The sequence below is a fragment of the Nuphar pumila genome, chromosome 5, assembly GCF_984573655.1.
Source record: "Nuphar pumila chromosome 5, dmNupPumi1.hap1.1, whole genome shotgun sequence".
NCBI classification, from domain to species: Eukaryota; Viridiplantae; Streptophyta; class Magnoliopsida; order Nymphaeales; family Nymphaeaceae; genus Nuphar; species Nuphar pumila.
The window spans coordinates 10,404,257-10,430,585 of NC_143253.1; the positions used below are offsets into that span (position 1 = coordinate 10,404,257).

The 26,329-nt window shown below is 36.4% G+C and overlaps 1 protein-coding gene across 3 annotated transcripts; it reads right to left on the reverse strand.

Annotated features, from left to right (window-relative positions):
* Positions 1 to 841: 841 nt before the first annotated feature.
* On the reverse strand, positions 842 to 26,329 carry LOC149836743 (N-acetyltransferase). 3 transcript variants are annotated; one of them, XM_090007106.1, is made up of 15 exons: positions 26,245 to 26,329; positions 26,003 to 26,104; positions 25,738 to 25,833; positions 25,569 to 25,657; positions 24,843 to 24,940; positions 23,361 to 23,412; positions 21,775 to 21,867; positions 19,787 to 19,897; positions 17,441 to 17,843; positions 16,862 to 17,274; positions 16,425 to 16,534; positions 14,475 to 14,533; positions 14,208 to 14,395; positions 13,120 to 13,412; positions 842 to 950 (listed from the first exon to the last, which is right to left on the reverse strand). In XM_090007106.1, the coding sequence occupies exons 1-14, from the start codon at positions 26,300 to 26,302 to the stop codon at positions 13,224 to 13,226; spliced, it is 2,061 nt and encodes a 686-aa protein (XP_089863232.1). In that variant the 5' UTR covers positions 26,303 to 26,329; the 3' UTR covers positions 842 to 950; positions 13,120 to 13,223. The 3 variants fall into 3 exon arrangements, with proteins under 3 accessions (XP_089863232.1, XP_089863230.1, XP_089863231.1); XM_090007104.1 differs by having other exon boundaries at positions 25,738 to 25,836; XM_090007105.1 differs by lacking the exon at positions 842 to 950 and having other exon boundaries at positions 13,085 to 13,412; positions 25,738 to 25,836.

The window sequence follows — 26,329 nt, forward strand, 5'->3', positions numbered from 1 at the left end:
TATATGATATTTATTATTTTTTATGAATTTCTCAAATATTAACCCGCTAATTTCGCAAGTAGCTTACTTTTTCGCATATATTGCATGCTCTCACATGAAGTTATTTGTGAATCTTTAGATGTCATAAATATCGTACTTAAATATTTGTGAAATTATAACAAATATGTGATATTTCTTATTTTTTGTGAATTTCTCGAATCATATCTAAAGTCGTTGTTGTCCCCAACCTGCTTATTTTTGCATAATCTATGGTTTTTTCTTCTCCCAAACCAATGGTCCCCAACTTGCTTTCTTTTTTGCAACCATTTCCAACTTATTTGCATATATCATACTTGTTTGCACATACGTTCTGAAATCTCGTGAAGTATATTTGCAAAAATCCTATTGATAAACAAAAATCTAACAGTTTTGCCAAATTGTTTCTCCATATATAGACATGTCAATATGATTAATATAGAACTAAATACAGTTGGTTTGCACGAAATCAAATAACTTGAAGTTTAATGATTAAAAAGTTGCATTCAATACATGAGATTCATTACTAAGTTATAATCAAAATTTAAATTGATTCAATAAATTATAAAGTTTAACTTGATTGATTCAATTACAAATATAAGTTTAACTTGATCTATTACAAAGGTGCATAATTGTTCACAGCTCAGCTAGGTGGACAGAGTCTTCTAGCACCCCTATAATTGATGTCTCCGCTTTTTCATTGTCTTTTGCACCTTTGAAAGCCATTTTCTTCATATGCCCTTAGAATCTGATCATATGATTCCTTATATCTGTGACATCTTGTTGAAAATAATCCTTTATTAACAAACAACTAACTACAAAGAGCATCTCAAACTAGTGAACAACTCATATAAATACATACATGCGTAAAGTTCAATCTCCAGTGTCTGCCCAAGTACTGCATATATTGTATGACAAACATACCATAATCATACCTGTAAAATGACAAAATACCAAGTGAAAAACATGTACATGTATGAAATGAGTTAACAAACAAGTGTAAAGTAATTATTCCTTCTCATATTGAGGAATACCCTTAATCCTCTACGTCATCCAATCTTTATAATAGTCAAACCCAAATTGCACTAAAAAAATGAACCTACAACACATATGCACGAAAATGAGATAACAAACATGCACGAAAATGAGATAACAAACATACACGAAAAAGCAAGTATATTATTAAGTTATATTATTGTACTATTTTTTTAGGCTTTTATCTGCTAAATATGTGTTCGGCATGGAATTATACATCCTGAAGTCATTTTTCTTCATGTCCATTTCTCAAAGAACCCTGTGCTTGTTGCTTAAGTTGAAATAAATTAAGAGTTGCAACATAAATCTAGTATAACCAAGTTATGCATGTGGACATTTATTTATAAGTATGTAAAGTTGTGTAAAAACATATCTTATCAACATCAAGGAAATAATATGGCAAGTCGTTGTTCTCCAAGCAGTCAGTTGCTCTACCTCACTGCTCTTTAATTGCGATCATTTGCTATAAATAGACAAGTTTTATCAGTTAGTGTTTATTAATCAGTAGTAAAACAATATAAACATTGCTTTTATAATTCATAAAAATACGGGGTAAGGTAAAGGGTCTTTTGCAAGTTGTCTCTTTTTATGTCTTCGTTGTAAGCTACTTAGAGTCTTTCTACAAATCGTGTTAGATGCTACATAGTAAATCCAATGTAGTAACAAAAGAAAAAATAAAATTACGTGCAAACGTAACAAAAAAAATAAATAAATTAACGTGCAAAACTAACACTTACATCATTTGCCAAGAGAGTTTTTTTGTCAAACTCATACTCTTTTAACTCTCATGTATTCTCTTTTATAGCTTTTTCTTTAACTTATTCTTAATAACAAAATAAATTATATATGATTAATATCAAATACACACACATGATTCAGGATATTGCTTATACCTCATATATATCTGGTTGTTCCTTGCTCTTTAAAACTCGAGGCACTTTGAATCCTTTTTTTTAAATATATATGATCATACATCTCAAACTAAGTAAATATATACATAAATAACAAATTTAGTAAAAAATATTGGATATATGCACAAAGAAGCAATTTATTAAACAACACTGAATATACACACAAATAAGCAATTCATTAAATAACTCTGATGATACACACATAGAAACAATTCATTAAACAATACTGGATATACACATAAAGAAGCAATTTATTAAACACTAGATATATATACATACTGTTATTCGTGGTGCTGCCTGTTGTGGCCAACCTCACCACATACATTGCACTTGTATGGCACAACATATGTATGTTTTGTTCATCGTTTATTAACCGTAGGTCGTCTTGCTTTGTGAGCCACTTTTAATGGATAGACAACCATAAGAGTAGGTGAAGCGATATGTGAGACATTATTCGACATCAAAAAGAATGAATATTGATTATATGCAACTTGGATTCAACAGTGAAAAACTTGTCATAGTAATCCTCTAGTAGGCTGCCCTCATATAAAATGCATATGATCACATGTTCATAATAAATTCTACTAACTTGTCAATCTTTATAAGAACACAAGCACCTCTAAAGATTAATATTGTAATTGTGAGATCGGTTGTGGGCTTTATACCATTCTTGGAGGCAGTGCACTCCTCTTTCTTTAGTTCCTCTAGTTTTTTTTTTATCTTCGCCACCACAACATCCATCATATGTTGACCCTCAATATTTATTTTCTCAAACAATTTCATCAGCATGAGACGAAGCTTTTCAATAAGTGAAATTAGGGGCTTGTCACATATGGTGAGAGTCCATGAATTGAAGCTTTTGATATATTAAGGCATATCTTTTCTCTAGAAAGTGATAGGCAGTCCAATGTTTTGAATCCACGTCAATAGTAATATAATTGTATGTGTATGTATTTTGTTTCTTAACTTTTTCAAGAAAATAATTGCATTGTTGGTTTGTAGTTGCTCGAGCTGCAGTCCACCAAAGTGCAGTGGTAAACCAAATTTCTTTGAAAAGTTCTTCATCAAATGCTTCATGTAAAATTAAATATGACATGTAAGTCATGTGTGGCCGATAACATACTTTAAAACTGAATGTCTATCTGAGATAACTGTCAATGCTCCTCTTTAAACTCATCAAAGTATATGGATTTGTGCTTTAATACCTCTAACAATGCCCATGAATCTTTGGACTCCTTATCAACAACTGCAAATGCTATCGGAAAATCTCACCACAAGGATCAATACTATGGGCCGACAACAATATACTCATGTATTTTTCTTTTAAGAATGTGTTTATCTACCATAAGAATTGAAGGGCATCGTTTTAAAAAATCCATTGATGCTTGATCGAAAGAATAAGAATATGTACTTAAATCCATTTTTTTGATCGATCTTAATATACCCTAGAGATCATTGGTTAGCATTCATTAGATTATGCAAATAGGTAGAAAGCATCTTGAATGACTGTTTGAATGAACCATATAATGCAGCCTTAGTATGTTCTCATCCACTCCATGCTTGTTTATAAGTAACCTCTACACCTTCTTGTGACTGATGTCATTCATGATTTCTCTTTAGAGTTATCTTCGGGTTAATGTGCATGCGTTTGTAAATAACACTTGAAATCTACCTTGAATGTACTTTCTCCACTATAAGGTTGCCCAATGATCTACCACATGTATACTCACTATCATACTTCTTCACTTAAAAAAAACTTGTTCTTTGTACCTTTGTGCAATAGATCTTTAAGAGGCAATCAATTGTCATACGAGTGTTCTTCCTTGTGTATACAACAATAACTTTGTTATTGCAACTCTTTAAGAATTTTATTTTATAGCTATTTATGATTACATAATCTTTCAAAAACTCACGACAGTGCTAGAGATCATTAAACCTTTTTGCCCAAAGCAATTTCTCAGTCTTTTGAGTGTGTTGATAGCCACTAGAATTGTTCATAATCATTAAGTCTTTCACTATGTAATTGCACATACAAATCAGATGTCTCTACTTCAATGATTTTCAATTGCTATTCATTGTAATGAGAACCCATTAAATGAGAATCAAGGGTTCACATTCTCTAATGTCATTGGTGCATCATTTTTACCCATCCTTATTGATCTAATGTCATCAATGTCTTCGTCGCCTCCTATCAACATGGTATACTCGTCATCATCGATATCATTCGATTATGCATTGTCAACATGATCGTTGTTATCACTAATTTGTTGTTTGGTTGCACCAACTAAATCAAAATTCGTTATATGTCTGCAACATATAATTTTATATCATTTGCAACGATCTGGTGATCATGTACAACATCAATATAATCAACTGTTTGAGATAGTTAGATAATCGATAAAAGACTCAGCTTAATAGATGGTGTCTAAGATGCATGCACATTCTTTATGTGATTCACATCATTTCATTGATCAACTACTCCTTGTTTAACTTCCCCTTTATTAACTTTGGATACTTCCAAGTAAACGCCACTATTGGTTAACATCGATTCTACATCATCATCCGCTTCAACATCTATCCAATTTCTTTGTTGTTTTAAGAATGACTATACCGGAGGCTCAATAAGTCTACCGCATATTCAGTTTTATGAGTCATCAAAGCCACAAACTTCTTAAAGGTAATTTTTTTGGAGATTAGTAAGGATTTTCAATTATGTAATCAGACTTACTGTAATATACTTTATTCCTTTCAGATGTCCATCTCCATAAGCACCCAGAGATAAGAAAACATCTTTTGTTTGTGTAACAAGCCCATCGTTGCACACAACTTCCCTTCAAATAAAGTCAAATAAGCATCCACACCATGCAAAGTCGCTAGCTTAATCTTACATCTCTACCCTCTGTACAACACATACGATTATGATACATACAACCTATAAGATTATGATATGTGCAATTTATCCATTTCAACTGCATAGAATATTTTCAATTAAAATGTATGACCATGAAAATGGTTTTACTACGATACCCGAGACGCAATTGGATCAAAATCAAATCGACTCAATATTCAAGTTTTCAAAAGAATAAGCAGAATACCGATCCATTAGAACCACTGTAACAATGAGGAAGACTAAAGCCTAGACCATTGAAACATGGCTCCAAGCGACCCAAAAAAGAATAGTCCATACTTGATTTAGTAAAAACTCGGAGACCAACCGGTTCTTGACGAAATTAAAGACTTTGAAAACCAAAGAGCGTTAGACAGCACTATGGAGTCACGCATTGAACAACCTCTTCCGTGCATAGTTGATTGTTATGAGATAAAAGTTCAGATGTCTTGAAGACTAATAAAGCGAATGTTGATAGTTGTAAACAGGGCCAAACTAATACGATTAACACAACCAATACTCATTTCCTGTATGTGTAGCATTGCCACAATTATAATATAAGAGGAAGCGGTCAAGAAGTGAAGACACCTGTTGGATCCTGGTATGGATCCAGTGTGACCAAATGGGTCTCACATAGAATCCAATGACCCACTTAGTGGGCCATTGAGATATGCACCACCAGGATCATGGTGGGGCCCATTACACATTGGATTTTCAGCATGTTTGGGAATCCAATGAGACAATTAGGTTGGATAACGGCTACCCAGGGGAGGTTAAATTCTTCAGCCCCCTGCCTCTACAAACCAATTGAAGATGTTCAAGGATCCCCTCTGATGCAGGCCGTTAATCAACTTCACAATCCTCATCTCTTCTCCTTGAGTCCTCTATGCTTACACCGTGATCCTAAATCCAACACCCACCCAACTCTTTGTAGACCTTGTTCTTGTCTTCCATCGAACGGGAGACTCGAACATCAAATGAGGAAAGCCGAGAAGCGAGATGGGGTCGCCCTTTCCATAGGAAATGATTCAACACCTCTCTCTCTCTCTTTCTGATAAGACCAGCACGCTCGTTCATGCACATACATGACTGAGTTTGAGACACGTTTGGCTGTGATATACAGCTTCTCGGCAACACAGAGATACCACAGAGGGTGTGTGAAGTGAGCAAACAGTGGTAAGAAATGAAGTTGACAAACAAAGAAGGAAAAAACAGTGAAAAATTTGGTATTGCTCTACAATTTTCAATATTTACATAGCACATATTTACAATACCACGCAACATGGGTCCTACGTGAGTTACAAGATTTGAAATTCAAAATGTACAGGTTGTTACAGATAAACCGTGATCTCAGGAGTCTGATTTCATGCTGGATGGTTACTCATGTCATCATAGTATCTTTGATACTCCCCCTCAAATTGGAGTGTGGAGATCCGTAACACCCAATCTGTAAATAAAACTTTGAAATTCTATTTTGCCTAAAGGCTTGGTAAATACATCAGCCTTTTGAAGCATCGAATATCATATGTTCTGTTTTGATGATGCCCTTTTGAATTTTCTCGCGAATAAAATGGCAATCTAACTCAATGTGTTTCGTTCTCTCATAAAACACAGGATTTGCTGCTATGTGTAATGCAGCCTGATTATCACAATACAATGTAATAGATTCATGCTTCATAAAACCAAGATCATTGAATAAGGCTTTCAACCAAATAATCTCACAAGCAGTGGTTGCCATTGCTCGATATGCGGACTCGGCTGAAGAACGTGAAACAATACTTTGTTTCTTTGATCTCCATGATATGGGACTGTCACCGAGAGATATAAAATATCATGTTACAAATCTGCGACTGGTAGGACAACTTGCCCAATCTGAGTCACAGTATGCTTTGATAGATAACTCAGTTCTAGAAGATAAAAATATGCCTTTTCCTAGTGACGATTTCAAATATCTAATTACTCTTAATGTTGCTTCATAATGTGGCTTCCTTGAAATTTGCATATACTGTGATAAAACATGTACTGCAAATACAATATCTGGGTGTGTCACTGTGAGATAGATCGATCGTCCGACTAGATGTCTATATTGTGTTGGATCTTCCAATAATGAACCTTCATCTATGGTCAATTTTAATTTTTGATCCATAGGAAAATCAATAGGTTCAGTTCCGCTTAAACCTGCATCCTTTAATATATCAAGTGTATAATTCTTTTGACTAAGAAATATACCAGATTTTGATCTGGCCACTTCAATCCCCAAAAAATATTTCAAGCGACCTAGATCCTTGATATGAAACCTAGAATGTAAAAATTGCTTGAGAATATGAATGTCTGACTCATCATTTCCTACAATAATAAGATCGTCAACATACACAAGTACGACAATAAAATGGTCTCCTTGTTGTCATGTAAACAAGGTGTAATCTGTATTAGATTGAGAGAACAATGCATCTTTCAGGCTTGTAGTGAGCTTATTGAACAAATTCCTTGAAGACTGCTTGAGTCCATATAAGGATTTATGCAGTCAACAAACTTGATACTCCCCCTCAGTATGAAGACCCTGAGGTAATTTCATATATATTTCTTCATCAAGATCTCCATGAATGAACGCATTGCTGACATCCATTTGATATAAACTCCACTTTTTAATTGCTGCCAGGGCTAAAAGAAATCTTATGGTAGTTAATTTTGCAACTGGTGCAAAAGTTTCATGAAAGTTAAGTCCTTCAACTTGTGTATATCCTTTTGCAATCAGGCGTGCTTTATATCTCTTAATGGTACTATTTGATTACTTCTTGATTTTATATACCCATCGACAACCGATAGGCTTCTTTCCAGGTGAAAGCGCAGTAATGGTCCATGTACGTATTATTTTTCTCAAGAGCTTCAATTTCCTCAATAATAGCATCTTGCCAATGTTTATGCTTAATAGCCTCGCCATATGTACACGGTTCAACATCAAGAAGAACATGAGAGAAAAATGCAATATGTTGAGGAGAAAATTTTGATAAAGGCAGAAAGTTGGAGATAGGGTAGTGATTACCTTTACCTAAGGATATCTGATTGATGGTTTCGAGATTACTGCATGGCGAATTCTTGGCCAAGGCTACTGAACAAACATAATCTTGAAGATATGATGGAGTATTATGAGAGTGACTGGATCGTCGTAAGGATGGATTTGATTCAATGGTTGGATTGGACTCTAGTGGGTATTTGGGTTCAGAATTGTGATTTGGTGGTGCAAGGTTGATTTCTGAATTTGACTCACGCGACATGGGGGTTAATGTTGTACTTTCAATACTGGCGTCATGATCTTCAATGCTTTGTGGAAGGACTAGGGAAGTATTATTGTAAAATTTATTTTCTTTGTAAGGAAATATTTGTTCATAAAAAATAATATCTCAGCTTGGGAAAATCGTTTTGTTTTGAATATCATAAACACGATATCCTTTTTTATTAAAAGTGTACCTGACAAATACACATGGCTTTGCTCGATGACCAATTTATCCTTTGGAGAAGGAATAATTTTAACATAACACAAACATCCGAATGTATGAAGATGTTCACAGTTGATGGTTTTTCCAACTAAAAGTTCCAAAGGAGTTTTATTTTGTAAAATAATTGATGGGGTACGATTTATTAAAAACGCAGTTGTTAATATATATTCTCCCCAAAAAATCAATAGGTAAAGAAGCTTGAAAACGAAGAGCCCTAGCCACTTCTAGAAGATATGGATGTTTTCGTTCAACTTTACCGTTTTGTTGAGGTGTTCCTACGCAAGAAGTTTGATGATCAATGCCTTTTTGATGAAAAAATTCTTGAGTACAATTTGCAAAAAAAATTAGATCCATTATCACTATGAATACTTATAATTCTTGTTTTGAATTGATTTACAACTATAGAATGAAAATGTTTTAAACAAGAAAGAGTTTCTGATTTGTAGCGCATAAGAAAAATCCATGTTGAACCTGAATAATCATCCACTATTATAAGAAAATAACATGCACCAGTGTGTGATGGTGTAGCATAACTTCCCCATATATCAATATAAATCAACTCAAAAGGCGTTGATGCCCGACTTTCACTAGAAGGGAATGGTAATCGTTTCATTTTTGCTCTATGATAAGCATCACAGGGTAAGTCAATAATAGAACGAGGTAATGACAATTTATTCTTTAAAACAAACAATCGAGAATTAGAAAGATGACTGAGACGATTATGCCATGTTTGGGTCGATTCTTGAGACACTGCTAAAGCTTTATAGAATAGTGGTAGTTATGAAATGATAGAGTCTACCATGCAGTTTACCCACTCCAATCAGCCTCCTCGAGGTAAGGTCCTGAAAAACACAAAAATCTGAAAAGAAAACAGCCACACTATGTGATGATTTTGTGAGTTTAGAAACAGATAAGAGATTGTATTTGAATGTGGAAACATAAAGCACATCAAGAAGGATCAAGTCGGGACGAAGTTGGACTTTACCCACTTGATTGATGTATATACTATGGCCATTTGGAGGGTTGATTGGTCTTGGATTAGGAATAAATTGCACATCAAACAATATCCAGATATGGTGTCATGTGTTCAGATGCACATGTGTCAATGATCCATGGAAAGCCAAAAGAATAGGGAAAAGTTTTACCTGTGAGAATAGCATTGGTTGGTTTAGCATTGACATTGAGCCAAGATGCTAGTTGATTCAATTGATCCTCTAACAACTGCGAGATAATAGAATGTTTCAGAACCGATGTTGCACTTCTACTTGAATTTGTGGCATATTGTTCATTGGAATCAGATTTGTTAACTTTTGCATGGTTGGCTGGATATCCATGTAAGGCATAGCAATGTGCTTTAATGTGACCCATTCTACCACAATGGTCACACTTCGGACGTGGATGATTCTTGGGAAATGAACGCGGGTTTGAATGGAAACTCTTGACGATGAGAGTGACATTTTTTGGCCCATGAGAATTTGGCATCAACAACCATTGAGTTTCTTCTTAAAGAACCATGGAATATACTTTGCTTATATTGGGAAGAGGCTCGATGGTTAATATTTGACTCCGGATATTGGCAAAGGTGCAATTGAGCCCCATTAAAAATTGGTATACTTTCTCTCATTCAAGACAAATGTCAAATCCTTTGAAGGCTCCACAAGAACAATTTGGAGTTGAATTCAAAAAACCAAGTTCATCACAAAATGTTTTGAGATTAGTAAAATAGGTTGCCAAAGATGATTGTTTTTGCCGTAAATCGGATATTTGTTTCTTAAGTTGATAAATTCGGGCAACATTACCTTGTGAGAACCTTTCTTCTAAATCGACCCACACATCTCGTGCATCATTAGCATAGATGACACTATGTGCAATGTCCTTTGACAATGCATTCAGTAACCATGTTCCATACCTGGAAATCTGCAACAGTTGTAGCCGATCTGGGAAAAGTACCATCAACAAATATAAATTTGTTTTTAGCACTGAGGGCCATTTTCATAGCCCTCTTCCATGTGGAATAGTTGTCACCGGTAAGAGGAGTGGTAACTAAAACAACACCTGGATTATTTGAATGATGCAGAAAATATGGTGACGATATCTCTTCGGATTGATCAGGAGGCAGCCATGGACATGTATAGAAAATGCACTATTTTTCTAAAACAAATTAACACACAGGAAATACAGGGTCCTGTTGCAAGCAGTGTAGTAAGTGTACCTGGGTGGACAGTCAGGTGCACAAAGATTGATTCTGGTCTCACTTGAAGACTAGAATGATCCACAGTACCTGCAGAGGCCAGCAAGCAACGTGATAACAAGGAGGGCTCAGTAAGCAAACTCTCTGATAGCCTGGGAAGGATGCCAGTTAGAGTGCTCAGTCTGAAAACGAGCAGAGAGGCACAACCTGCTATGATACCATGTGAAGTGAGCAAACAGTGGTAAGAAATGAAGTTGCCAAACAAAGAAGGGACGAACAGTGAAAAGAAATTGATATTGCTCTACAATTTTCAATATTTACATAGCACATATTTATATTACCAAGCAACATGGGTCCTGCCTGAGTTACAAGATTTGAAATTCAAAATGTACAGGTTGTTACAAATAAGCTGTGATCTCAGGAGTCTGATTTCATGTTGGACGGTTACTCATGTTATCGCAGTATCTTTGATAGGGTGGGAGCATGCGTGAGTGCTGTTGACGTCTCTCTTTATTGAGAACGTAGAGTTCTGGCATTGCTCAGACATAGAGAAAGTCCACAGAACCAGTGTTGTTTCACCAAGTCATTTGGTTTTTGATAAAAAGATAAAATCGGTCTGAATAGAATTCGGACTGCCATTTCAAATATTATCCTTTTATTTTATTTATATATATATAATAACTGGAAATATGAACTCATGTGTGGACAGCGATTATCATGGATTTTTTGTTCTTTTCTCTTACATTTAACCGTTCAGATGTGATATGTGTGTTTGTTTTTATAAGAAAATCATCGATTTTGATGCATAAACCAGATTTTTTTTAAAGCTTTAAAATCAATGGCTCATAATCTTAATAAATATTCAATCTTCATAAATATTCAAGCATTCAAAATTCACATTTTTTCATCAAAAATACACTTGGTTCTCATATATATATATATATATATATATATATATATATATATATATATATACACGATGAAGGAAAACCTGCATGAGAACCGGATCGCTTAATGGGCCAGACTCTCACCAAGGTAAAACTTCAGGTTGAATACACGACCTCCAACCTTACGTGCCCCAACCATAATAAAGCGAACGGCAGGCCCCATGCGCAATTGGGATTCAATTCTAGGCCTTCGTCACGGACCCCCTGACCACATGGGTAAACATATAGATGAATCTATTCACGTAGATAGGCATGTGAATGAAATGGTTAGGATTGGACTCAGATGTGGCAAATACCATATACCCATAACCAAATACTGGTTAAATGGATTCCGATAGCGAAATGTCCATACCAAATCCGCTTTTTTTACATGTAAAGGGATTCAGATATCTAACAAACACGGATATTCACCAGATTTGGCAGTAAAAAAATCAAGACCATATCCTCATTCAACTATAATCGGATATGGCTTTGGCTTACTAAATTCCATTAAATGGAGTCATTCAGCCAGATATGAGATAATGGTAGAGAGCCCGATTCTATCAATTCAGCTAAAAATCAATTGATTTTTTAAAATACTTAAAGTGGACCCTATTTCATTCCGCTAAGGGCTTACTCTATTCAAATCGACCAACTCGAGTTGATTTTGACAACACTGCTCAGAATAACGAGACTTGAGTTCAGATTTGGAATGTTTAGGGTCCAGAAAATGGAAACCAAAACCTTCATGATATTTAAAATACTTCCTTATATAAAAGTATATAAGAAAAAATTTGGGTCATCAGGATCAGGTCACATATCCAGCAAGTCATAGCCCAAATCTCACCCCCATGTTACTAGGGTTGGGTTTGGGCCAACCCCAACAGTCAGGCATTTGATCGTGTTCTTTTATTATTCTAGTTACTAGAAGGTCCAATAATTGTAAATCAGAGGAAAAACACTCTTAAGAGGCGTTTGGATCCACCCACTTATCAAGATGAATGAGATAAGTTGAAAAGTTCTACAGTGGAGTATAATGCAAACTCTCAGTTTATCACGTTTATCAGAAAAAATGGGTGCATGCAAACACCCCTTTAAGGTGAATGAATTAACCCTTGAGAGAATTATACAGACTAGTAGCCTAACCCTTGAGAGAATTATACAGACTAGTAGCCTAACACTTGAGAACACTATACAGACTAGTAGCCACATTGATTCTTGAGGTATTTGTAAATCTCACTGCATTGCTATGATCCATAGCTTACTTGACGGAGAATACAGATTAGATCAAGAGGTTACGCATGTCCAATACAAAAGCCAACAATCCAAAATGCACCAAAAGTTCCAATGGAATAACTACTCTTAGATCAAAACAATCGATTACATATAGTTCTTACTAAAATCAACCTGAGTTTCACCAATCGTGGTTGGTAGGAGCTGTCAGTGCACGTCTCCTTGTGGTGGGACGTTGCAGGTTCAAACTAATAACTGGTGGGGGTCTGACTAACCCCGTCTTGCCTTTCCAAAAAAAAATCAGAGTTTCATTAAACATCCCCATCACAAGAACACAATGTTTTACCCATTATATATATATATATATATATATATATATATATAGAGAGAGAGAGAGAGAGAGAGAAACTCCTGTACAACTTACACCAGTGGAGACTGTCCGTCAAAATCAGGCCCTGTACAACTTGCATGTGCAGAATGTGGTGGAAGAACTGTTCTATACAAAAATATGGCAAAGCTCCCTACTTCTTAGAGGGATTCTGCAAACTGAGGTGCTTCGAAGTTGAGTTCTTGCCTCATAACACAATTCATGAACCATTCGCTATTGTAAGTCCATACCCCCCTCTTAACTGCAAGCAAGGCTTCTTCCATGTCATCTTCACATGCCAGTGCTATTGCTCTTGAGGGCTCATGTACTTCATCCAGGCTAAAGAGAACCTGCAAACATTTGCATCCACAATTGAGTTTGCAGTTGCACACTTCTAATACAGATGCACTCAGACAATCAATCTGTGATCAGGAGCATGAACTTGGTGGATTCATAACCAAACAGTAATCAAATTTTTGTAACAAATTGCTGATAACAATGTCCTATTTTCTTGCAAGAATATTTGTAGTCATGGTTCTTAACCCAATTAATGCTTCTTCCCACAAATCAATTTAAGTATGTTTAAAGCTTAAACATAATATTCAGGAATTATTGCCATCATGTGTAATGCCAAACCCTTTACGAGTAATTTATTCCTCCAAACTAGAAAATTATCAAGAAGCCTAACAACAACATGCAATACATTAAGGAAAATCATAATTAAATCTCTCAGCAGCCAACGTTTTACAGATTTTACCGTATTGCAGCAGATCTCACATTATGTCATCTGTATGTACAAAAATCATGTCACCTTAGGTGACAGGAAGTAACTGAAATTGAGGTGGGTCAATTTCAAAACTAAAGACAATTGGGCTTGTGAAAAGACGGGCATAAACAGAAATCAAAATAAGTGTTGTTCTAATTAGTTGCACGGGCAACCTGGTAAAAAATGTTCATGCAAGAAGCATCTTTTGGCTGAGATAATAACTATATGTAACAAACTACACAAAAAAAAAACAAAATTAGTCTCAGATGAACAATTGTATGTAACATGATCCACGATTGATGCTCTAAATATTAAAGATTTGCCATTTTTGGTACGCATTGTGATTGAAACGAAATTCAGTTAAATGGAATTTACTCACTTTACCACCAGCAGACTTGATAATATCAGTGAGAATGACAAGTGGAGGCTGAATATGTGGCGAAAGATAGACATCATATCCCTTAAGCAGGCCATGAGGGTTTCTACGTGCTCTAAGAAATGTATCCTTTAATTCTGACTTGCATGTTGACAGATAATCTTCATCTTCAAGGATAAATGGAAACTCATCTGTAAACAGAAGTCATGCACTCTAGAGCGGAATTATTCAATTTAATAATAGACTAATATTCAACGAGGCTTCACTCACCCACAAATATGCCTTCTCTGACACTAGCTTTTAGCCAGTTGGATGAGACAACCCACGCTCTGTTACAAGACAGAAGTTACTGTAGAACAAAAAGAATAGCAATGATAAAAGAAGCAACTATATGGATAAGCTAGCGCTGAAGCATGTAGGATTTCAGTCTGGATTCTTAAAAGCTGAATGCAATATAAAAGGAAGCAGCAACTCTCTCTCTCTCTCTCTCTCCATATATATATATATATATATATATATATATATATATATATATATATATATAGTATTGGCTACACTCATGGATAAGAAACCCCCTAGTGAAAATTTGTAGTATTTTCATTTTTCTAGTTTTTTACACATCTGACCCTCCAAATGTGGTCTACATATTAAGTTTAGTAGAAACTGACCTTTGGATCATGTTATTCTAACATATATGACAGATTTTATGAGGGTTGAAAAATCAATGGCCTACAATGTACCAAAGTTTCAAACCTCAAAAAAGAATGTTTTTATGCTTGATTTCTACTATTTTGACCATGTTGAACACATATATGAGGTCAGATTTGGTCAAAAGTTCAAAACAACCTCCCCCTATGAGTTCTAACTAGGGGGTTCCATACCCACCAGGGTAGCATATATATATATATATGTGTGTGTGTGTGTGTGTGTGTGTGTGTGTGTGTGGTTCTGTACCATGATAGCATACGGTGGTACGCACCCATGTTTGCATGGATCTAGCCACCAAATGTTAGATTTAACCACACATGTGTTTACCATGATTTAGGAGGTTTTATCATGTCTAATACACCACAAGATTCTAATTTTGAGATGTTGAAAGATCAGCAACTCACAACACATGAAGATACCGGTGGTTTTAAAAATGGTACAACCGTACAAGTCAACTTTAACAAAAAATAGTAAAAATAACATGATAAACATGATCCAAAGGTCAGATTTTGCTTTTGGTGCTTAAATCTACATAAATCAAGTTTACCTTCTTTTCATATTATTTAGAATTTTTTGTAAACCAGACCTTATGAAGGTGATCTACATGATTTGTTTAGTAGAAAAAGAATTTTGAATCATGTGATTATGTAAGCAGGTTTTAAATAGCTTGAGAAAACAAACTATACTGAACACATGATCCAAGAAGAAGGAATTATTGTTGATTAAATAAATCATACTTAAAAAGCAAAGTTTTTCCCCCAGCAATATATAGTCATAAAAAAAGACTGATTTCATCCATTGTTTGATGAACTTGACCTATTTTTCATCTTCCTTAGGATTCTAAAGGGGAGATCCATCATTTAGAAACAGAGTCTTAGGCTTTTTTCAGCCTTAAAAGGCTCACGTCCACAAGGACAACTACATCAAAAGAGGATGACTCAAAATGCACATCACTGGTACTCAAAGATTACCTGTGCTAAATCACATTGGCAGATGATTGATGGATCTAAAAAAATCATTGTGTAATCCAAGTTTTACCATGCAATAGCGATATGATCATGCTTATTCAATGGAACTAAACAATTATAGTTTCACTGATGGATGTATCATCTACTTGATAGAAGAGGGGAACTAAAGAATTAAAGGCTTTTTCGCGTGCTCAACAGGAAGAAATGATCTGGCAAAGAACTAACAAGGGTTGCGTTCAAAACCAATGCATGTTTATAAGATACTTTGCAGTTCAGACATGCAACTCATCCTTAAAATGTACTTTCAAACACATAACGTATTGCAAATTCAGGCTTGCAAGTTCATGAGAAAACAACCCAGTTTTCCTCTGCGTTATATTGAAATAATAGAAAGTCTGTAGAGAATATAAGCACAACCAATATATCAAAGTAAAATCAGAAGGAAATAAAAAAATAAAAACAAGCAAAAGGTAAAAAGATAACATCTTCACAACTACCTTAAGTGTAGACATGAACAGATCAACCAATCAGAGAAAAGACTCACCCAGAACAAAGAGCAATGCAGAAATTCAAAGTGCTCCTTGCTTTTCCAGTTACAATATGCGTGCAAACATTCCCATGAATGCTAACAGAACCACCCAGCCCTTCCACTATCTGTAATCGATAATGACTAGCAGTTACAATATGCGTAGAAACATTTCCATGATACGAACTTTAGCATGCTGCATTTTGGTCCAAAAAGAAATGCAGCCAGAATTTTGGCCCCAACAGAAATTCAGCCTATACAGATGGAAGTTTCTCAGTCACTTCACTAGAATGAGAAAATATAAAATTATGATTATAAGCCAGACTAAGCTCCACTTGTCCAGTATGAAGAACACATAAAAAACAAGTTACTTTTTGATAGACGAATAAAAATGAGATCTCCAGTTGAATGGTTCTATAAATCATACACCATAAGAGAGAGAAAGAGAGGGTCACCTCTGTGAGCCGAATTTTCTTCACCTCATCAGCGATATTCATTAACATGACCACAGGATGTTCCACTTCTGATCGCAAGGACAAGACTTTGTTGACTTTATCTCCATCAAACTTAATATCAACATGTTTATTTTCTTCATCAGAATGACCCAGACTTCTAGAAAAGGTTTCAACAGTGTCCTCTCCACAAGAATCAGCATTATTCTTAAGGCAACCCTCAAAATGGAGATCATGATTGGGAACAAGATTGCATTCAATGTGATGACCCTTCACTCTCTTCGAGTTTAAGGATGAACATGATGCTTCCCATGCTCTCTTTGACTTCATTTCAGAACAAGAACAACGATAATCAATAGAAGCATTTCTTGCATTGTTTCCCACTGATTTAGCCTTGGCATCACCAGGAGATGAATCTGCTAATGTAAAATGTCAACTTCAGTCCACAAATGGTTTTAGCAATTCTAGACAGCAACATAGGATAACATATTTAATAAAATAAGTAAACAGTAATGTTCTCTGAGACCTAGATCATATGAAACTATTTTCTACTCAATTAAGACAAGGAAAGCCATAACATACAACACAGCTTTTGCTTGCCAGCATTTTCAGCCACGACCCCCAAATGTTCATCCCTCACCAAGATTCCCACATTGGATCTTTTCGTCTGCTCAGTGGGTGGATAGGATGCATCTTTGTTCTCATGAAAGGATTTTCTCAAAGAATCATCACACAATGTCATTTCAAGAGCATTACTTGGGGATTTTTTAGCTAGAGGCTCCTTTCTTTGCATCTGGTCCAACACTTGACTGCTGCATAGCCTCACGAGTTTGGGAGAAGAAGCATTACTAGTGTTTCCCTTATTAAGGTGTGCTACCATAAGAATGGAATCACCAGGGAAACATAATGCCCTACGAATATCAGCTTTAATAGGAAGCTTGTGTCCCCTACCCTTAGTGGCAACCTCAGCAATTGTTATGAATCCCTGCATTGCAAATAAATGAAACAGAAAAACTAGGAAAAGTAAATTAACTTCAAAACGTAAATTATAAACAGGACAGAAAGATCATCAAATATTTCAGTGAGAAAGCAACAGACCCATGGCATGGGATTTCAATAATTAATAGCTAATGGCAACCACATTCTGTACCATACAACATGTAAAACTGTAAACTTTCCAGTTTCCACATAAAATGGACATTCCAAGCAACACAATTCAAAAAGGGTTCAATAAATTCCCAGATTAAGTGGTCCGAATTTTAGTGCTTCTTTCTGGACAGTGGGGAAAAGCTCAGTAATCATGTCCCATTTGCTTCAATCTTTTTATTATTACCACCTATCAAGAGTAGCAAATGAGAGACATTACAGTCTTGCATTGTTTGGAGTCTGGACAATAATTTATGCATGACAAGGAGTTCTTTGGCAATGAAATGTCCCTTGTAATTTGTAAACCATAGTTCAGGCTCTCCAAATAGAAGAGAAACAGAAACACAATCAGAATCATCATGATCAAAATTATGCTGAATAATAACATGACCATTCACTTCAGAATATTTGAAGTGGGTTGCTGTGAAGGCGCCATATGTGCAAGGCCCTTTTTCATTCAGGAACTGATCATGCTCGTTTAAGGTTTTAGTGAACTCCTTATGAATATTGACTAGAATACAATTATGAGTTCATGCATTAAATATGTTTGGTTTTCTTTTTAAAGCCACAGTGGTGGTGTATCTACCAATGAAGCAGGCAAATCATGGTAGCCAATCTATGAAGCATGTTATTCCTCCTCTTCTACTACTCAAGAAGCAGGAATAATTCAACCATTTTATCTCGTAGGTGGCTTGCAGCCTCTTCACTGTCTCATCAGTAATTTTGTGAATGCATCATTTTCTTCTCTATTCATTTTATGCCCGCAAAATCTATGGAGCACCTCAATGCACCAGTATTTTCTTGTTATTCACTAAGCAACTCGGAATTGAGATTATGTTGAAAAAAATAAAGCTAATGATTTCCCCAGTTTTAATCTTAAGCTCTGTAACATGACACTTCAAAATACCCAACATACTCATGTCATACTGTTACCCCTGGATGCTAGCACTGGATGTGTTTGTGTGCTGTCATATGCAGGCATATATAATCTATAAGATAGACTGTATATTTATATAAGTATTTTATACCTTTTATATATTTATAAAAATATTTTCCCAATATATTGGAACACTTCATTTAGCATTACTACATATACTGGGTGTGAATACTGAATACATGTACATATGCAGTGTGCATACCCTTGTTTTGGAAAACAAATGAGTTCTACCAGCCATACCAGTACACAACCACATACAATGTGTCAAGATTTTAAATTGTTACATCCCAAGGATGCAGCCGTTCATGTGATGTGACTGACCATAATCACAGATCATGGGTCAAAAGGTGCAGGTTACGCTTTTCTGAGGCAGAGTCACTCATCAACGTATGCATAGTCATACATTTGAACGGCACAACCATGCACTTGAGAATGTGAGCATGTATGTGTGTATTCATACATGCACGCATGTGCTTTGTTAAAATATCTCCTCAAGAAATACACGTAAATACAAACATATATGTGTCACTAGATATGGAGAACCAGTCCATTGGAGACACAAAACCCAATGCCTGCAACATAGGCCATGAATGACAAAGAAGAAAATTTTGCAACCACGTAAAAGACACTTTCAAAGAATCACATTACAGATGAAGAAGAACGCGTCCCAATTTGAATATCAAAACAATGGTTAGACAGGAGATGCATGTTAGTAGAAGAAATTCTTATACAAGAGATCAAACAACAGGATCATGTTACATCAAGAGATTACCCTAAACAGTGCAAACTGCAATTAATGGTGGACATCATTTATTAAATCTGAAATTAAGATGTAGGAGATATACCTGTTTAAGCCAAAATCCTTCAGATTCTGTATCACCCCAACAAAAAAGAGATGAAACACCAATGTTTTGAAGTCGCCTTTTTAGTTCCATGTACAGAAGGCAACCAATTCCCTATATGAAACCAATAATCAGGAATTTCCCATTAGGAAGACAGAAAACAGTGGGAAAGTTATAGAAAACAATCATTCACATGTATGGCAAAATATTTTAACTCCAAAGAAGTTTAGACATAGTGCCAGAACTCCAACAGTGCCCAACTCAAAGATTCTGCTGGACGTGAATAAGTATGAGAATTAAATCAGATTAACAACTGATATATCGGGACATGTCTAACCTGGACCTGCCTATTCCCATTGAAAATCCTGTTAAAAAAGGCAGTTGGTTGAGATGACTAACAGAGCAAGGGCAGAGCCCACTAAAATATAAGCATAAGGCAGCTTAAGTATTATAAGGAGTACTGCTGGTGGCAGAGCTTGTTCCATGTGTTCCAGTGCTAGTTAACCAAATAGAACCCATTGAGGCAACATAAGCATCCGAGCAAGCATGAAAGACGGAGGGAGAGGCATTTGACCGAGTCACCGATGGATAGTGAATAAGCTTCCCCTTCAAGGAGAGGTTGATGCCTTTTGGAGATAACCTGCCTTCCATCCATCCGCCCATCTAATTCTAGTTTGAAAGGTAGAGCTAGCAGTCATATAGGAAAAAAAACTATTGGCAGCGGAATCAATCCATAGTGGAGCCAATTCCAGAGCGAGCATCCCTTACTGTCCTGGCGAATACAATGCAAGTACCTGGACCTAGAACTTAGTCCAACAAATTTGGACATGGATCTTAACTGGAGCTTTATATTTTTAGTTTCAAAACAGATACAATTAAATGTGGGATAATGGTGGGTCTCACTATCAAACTTCAGTGAACCAGATCCATGTCCAAATTTATCCCTACGGCATCAAACAATATAGAGTTCCACATAGGGTAACAGTGGGAAGAAGCATGTTATCTTCAAGGAAGGGAAAAAAAGGGATTACACGAGGCTCAAATCATGTCAAATCGAATCTGTAACCAATATATATCGGATAAAATGGACTTGACTTCATATTCAGATCCAAGAATTGTCTAATAAAAGCAAAAGCAGATCTGGGTCGAATCTAAATTTAGTGAATAGCTCAAATACAGGTAGAATGCAAAACAAGTTTGATGTTAGAATTAGCGAAAAAGAAAAGAAAAAAAGGGGGCAGGACAGTACTGGCCTAAACTCTACTAACCCAGTTTCTGTATGTTGACCCAATTCCAGATCCAGATTTCAAAGATTTTGACTAGGCAAGTTTACTTGTCCCAAATTCTGACTGATGATATGATCATATGGACAGGCTAGAGACAAAACAAGTGAGCTTGGACTTACATTAAGTGACGCAAACCATTTCAGGTGATCCCATCTATGCATTTTGAAGGAGACATCATACATAGAGGCCCATCCTTTAAAATGTCCATTTGTCAGCTTTTTCAGAAACCCTTGTGTATAAAGTTTTCTAAAGCCACTCTACTTAACTTTGGCATAATAAAAAAGACTACTGAGGAGAATTCTCCACCGCACAGACACAGCATCGACGTAAAGATTTAATATGACAAGGGTGCAGGGTCTATTCAACTCAAAATATAAATATACTAAAGAAAAAAGTAAAATTACAAGAATGAACATGGCAGAAAAGATTTTGAATAGAATTATCTTCCATCTACACACATTCTTAGTTTAAACAAAAGATTACTTGATGAGGATGACAAGATTTCAATAAACAAAACCAAGTACGCAATAAGCAATGCAAAGCAACAGCAGACTTTGATAGGCTCCCATCCATGAAGCGCAGTTGACATTATGATTTCCAGAACAAGAAATCTATTGCCTCGTAGTGGCACCAAGCAAGCAGAGAGAAGATAATAATAAACACGCAGAACAAGTAATATAGAAGGCTTGATAAAACAAGTACAACCTTGTGTTGGTAATTTGAACTGACAGCAGCAATGGGAACTTCAGCAAATTGTGTATCTGGAAAGATTATCTGATATGATGCTGCAGCAATTACCTGTATAATGGCAAAAGTAAAAAGAAAGAGTTGTCAACAAAAATTCAGCTTCCACATTTCATCAATGCTATACCAGAAAGATGATACACTGGTTTTGGAGGAAAAGAGCAAGACAGTAAATTTGGCTGAGAAACTCAGAGGAATCAAGTAATAGTTGAAAGGCAAAGAAGTATCACTCTGCTTCAAATATGTATCCAGTATTATAGCATACAAAGGGTTGAGCACTTGAGATTGATGCCTTGGAAATCAGGCACAGCTATAAAAAAATTGTGTTCTTTTCCCGTTGCCCTAGATTTAATTTCTCCACCTTGAGAATTCTTCCTGATAATGCAGAGTCTAGGACAAGTGCTTCTAAATAAGTGAGTTTAACATAGATCACTTCCACTGTATGACAGGCATGGTACAGAAGTCTTGAAAGAAGCATCAACCAGAGACCGACTGAATGTGGAATCAGAAACAACGCCTTGCATCTACTTCACCAGATAGAGACACTACAATGATCTGGCATTGAACAATTGCACTTCAACATTCCTGACTATTTCATAGAAATAACAGATGACAACAGCTTGAATTTCAGCTGGTTTGGAGTTAATCCCACACAGCATCCCTATTACAGTACACAGATATTGTATGGATCTAGTTTAGTTGAGGTCAGGTATATCTAGATTATCTTACATCTGCTTCAATCCACATCTTAACCCTTTTATTTTCCATAAACAGAAGTGCAAAGGTCATACAAGTCAGTATAAACTTTCACAGTTCATGAACCATCATGATTGTACTATTATTAAAGATGTATGAACAAGTTTTGCATCTATAAGCAATTTTTGAAAGCCCAGAGCAATAAATAAGATGTGTGTAGTCATAGAAGCAGAAGTTAATGATGCATGCCACTTGTTGTAAATGTCATAAAATGCTCTTTCCCAGAATTCACATAAAGAAGCTTCAACCATGTTGGATTGACTAAGAGTAAATATATGGACAGATTCAACTTCCAAAGCATTTAAATGAGCTTATTTATGGATAGCATAAACTATATGGAGTCTCAGCCATGCAAAAAACTAACAAGAGGGGGGAAAAACCTTTTGGATCAAAATGTCACACGAATAGGCCAAGCAGACACTTGTATATAAACTCCAAAAGCATCAACGGAAATAAAATGACCAGAACAACCAGAGAATATCATAATAGGTAGTCTCCAAGTATTATAATTCACTGCCCATTTTTCACTATTTCATGGAAAAGCACAAAAGCCAATGACAAATAAAGTTAAGAGAACAAAACAGTAACACTCATTTCATTTAGTTTTCTTAGCAGCAAAAGTTTACGATGATCATTTGTAAACAAATCCAGAAAAAGAAAATTTAGTGCTACAATTTGAATTATGATTCCCACAGGACAGCCAATGAGGGTTCAAGAATAGAACAAAAGCAAACTAAAATCAGAAAAACTTGAGACTTTAATGACATCATACAACAAAGTAAAATTCTCACCTGCCCATCTCCATTGACAGTACCAGATCTCAAAAGCAATGTGCAATATTTCCTGTCAAAGTAGAATAGCTTGTTGAGAACATGCTTGAAGAGGACAGACAACATGTGCCTCCAACATAGGAGTGCCAATCGTCAGGTATGACCTGATCCCAAGACATAGCGGGTCCAGCAGCGTCAAGGTTTGGTAACAAAAGAAGGGTTCTGATTAACCAACCATATGGGTCAGACCCATGAGGTCCAGTTAGCAAACAGAGCCAGGTATGGTGTATAAAATTTCATACCAGACCAGACATGAGCACTGATTAAGATCCACAATTTTACAATGTAAAAAACATTAAAACATTATTTTACCAGGTATGGACTGGTATGGTTATGTAATCCTTATCAGACCAGGGTGTGGTTTTTCCTGTGGTACATCCGGTCAAATCCATGTTCAGAGTCTTCAGACACGGTACCAGCACTTATTAGCCGGATTTGGGCCCAGACCCACCCAAATGTGATGAAGGTCTGTCCCATGCACACCCCTAGTGCCACAAAAGTTCAGAACTTCATATTACTAATGGCTCTACAAAGCACTATGAATCATTAAGGCTCTTTTTGGGAGCCGGAGTTGAGAGGGAGACGAAAATGGAGATGGAAGCAGAGATGGATAAGCGGAGATGGGAGCAGAGTTCACAACAGCATCGAAGTAGGGGTGGACAACCGGCCGGGCAGCCCGATGGGCCAAGCTGACCCGCCCTGCCATGGGCCAAGGTTTTAGGGCCGGGCACATTAGGTACCAGGCTGAAACCAGGCCCCTTATATATGTGGACCAGGCTTGGGCCGGCCCGATGGGCCTGAATTATTTATTATTTTTTTTATAATATAAAAAATAAAAAATTAACTATTGCATAGTAACTTTGTAACTATTAGTATTTGCCTAATTAGTTACATTAATTTTATGGACACTAGAAAGATAATTAATTGGGTTCAAGAAAAGTTAGTAACTTGTTAATTATTACTATTTATAAATGGATTTGGGCCAGGCCGGGCTGGACCTGACCCACTTCACATTGGCCCGACGGGCCAATGGGCCGGGCCATGGGGCTGCTCTTCAAACCCTAGCCAGTTAAGAACAGGGTCATCTCTGGGCGGGCCACACTTAAAGCCCGGCTGGCCAAGCTCTAAACCGGCCCAGCCAGATGCCCACCCCTACTCTGAAGGATGTTGTTCAACTCCGGCAAAAAATAACAAGCAGAGCGTCCCAACTCCGCTCCTATTACCCCTCTCAACTATGCCCAAACAAGCAGCAGAGCCAATGCAGGGATCTTGGAAATCCCAGTCTCCGCTTCAGACACCGGCTCCCAAACAGAGCCTAACTGGTGATGATTTCTGACTCGATAATGTCGTTTGATATTTTGGCAGTAACATCAATTGCAGTTGGACAAATTGTCACAGAGCCAAAAATGCTGCCTGAGGGGAAGGAAGAAGAACAGCACTTACCCACCAAACACACATCGTTCAAGAAATTGTGATTCTTTTCCAGTATTTGCAGCGTACTTCATTGATGGGAGTTCTTTCGTGTAAATCTTTAGAACATCCTAAGAATCACATGCAATATGGAACCTTCAGAACTCTGAGTTAGTTTAGCACTTCAAGTATATGATGCCTTTCATAATGGAACTTTCAATAGTAATACAATCGCCTCAAATGCATGCATAAAACTATCGAAATCTTTTTGTAAGTATTTTGGAAAACCCCATCACTTTTAAAATGGTGTCTTCGAAAATTATAGGATTTCGGAAAGAGTATAGTCATATACCAACAATAAATTATTATAATCCTATTCCAACAGTTGGAACCATTTTGAAATTTTGAGCAAGCTACCCCAGTGTTCGCCATCATGGCATGGTATTCACGAACACGCTCCCAACGAAAGAAATAACGCTTCGTCTAATAGCAAGGAGCATTAAGATAAAAATCCAAAGATAAGTGAAGCCAAGCGCACTCATCAAGATTCACTAATCTATAATGACATTCAAAATGCAACTTTTAACCACGTATATTTGAACATCCGAATGCATCAAACAGCAATGGCGACTAACCACCATCAAGATAACCCAACTACTCGTTGTCATAATCAGGACCTAGTGAATGAAGCTTATTAAGAACAGCACTTTGAATTGAAATTGAAACAAAGTAGACATTGAGGGAAAGAAGAAAACATGCCTGCAGAAGCAATTTCGCGGAGCGATCAGCATCCTTTGGGTTAATAACCACAAAGGAGTAATCATCAAATGCAGATGGAAGGTCTTCCCCTGCTTCGAAAAAAAAATGACAAATGCTTAAAAACTAAGCATAGCATCAAACAAAAACAAGACAAAATTAGTATCCCCACCATTCTTCTCTACAGAGTCCGATTCTCGCCGTGCACTTGAACTAACAGAACGACCGCGGCCCCGTTTCGTCGTCGAACACCTCTTCAACTTCCGAACTACTTGAAGAAGAAATCAAAAATTGAAAAAAAAGAGAAAAACAAATGAAGGAAATAGCTAAACGCGCATGCAAAACACGTATCGAAGGAGGCGGGAAAATAAAAATGAAAGGCGAGTGGGATGAAGGCGTAAAATTCAGAGAGACGGTGGAGATTCAATGACAGATACCGAAAACTTTGATGGTAGTGGCGTCGGGGACAGAAATCTCCAACAGATTAGGGTTCCGCTGGAAGGCGAAGGCATTCCCTTCGACTTCGATCTCGCAATCTCCTGAAAGAAAGATCGAGAAAACAAACAAGAAAAAAGAAAAATCCATTACAAGAAGAAGGAAACGTGAAAACGGATTAATTCTTCTATGCAAATCCTGAGAGATTCAACAGAGCCCTCTATAGTTAGGGTTTCGATCGTACCGATGGAGAGGGAAGAAGGAGGGGGAGGCAAAGAAGAACAAGAGACCGTTCTCGTCATGGCCGGACGTTGCTCAGAAAGCAAACC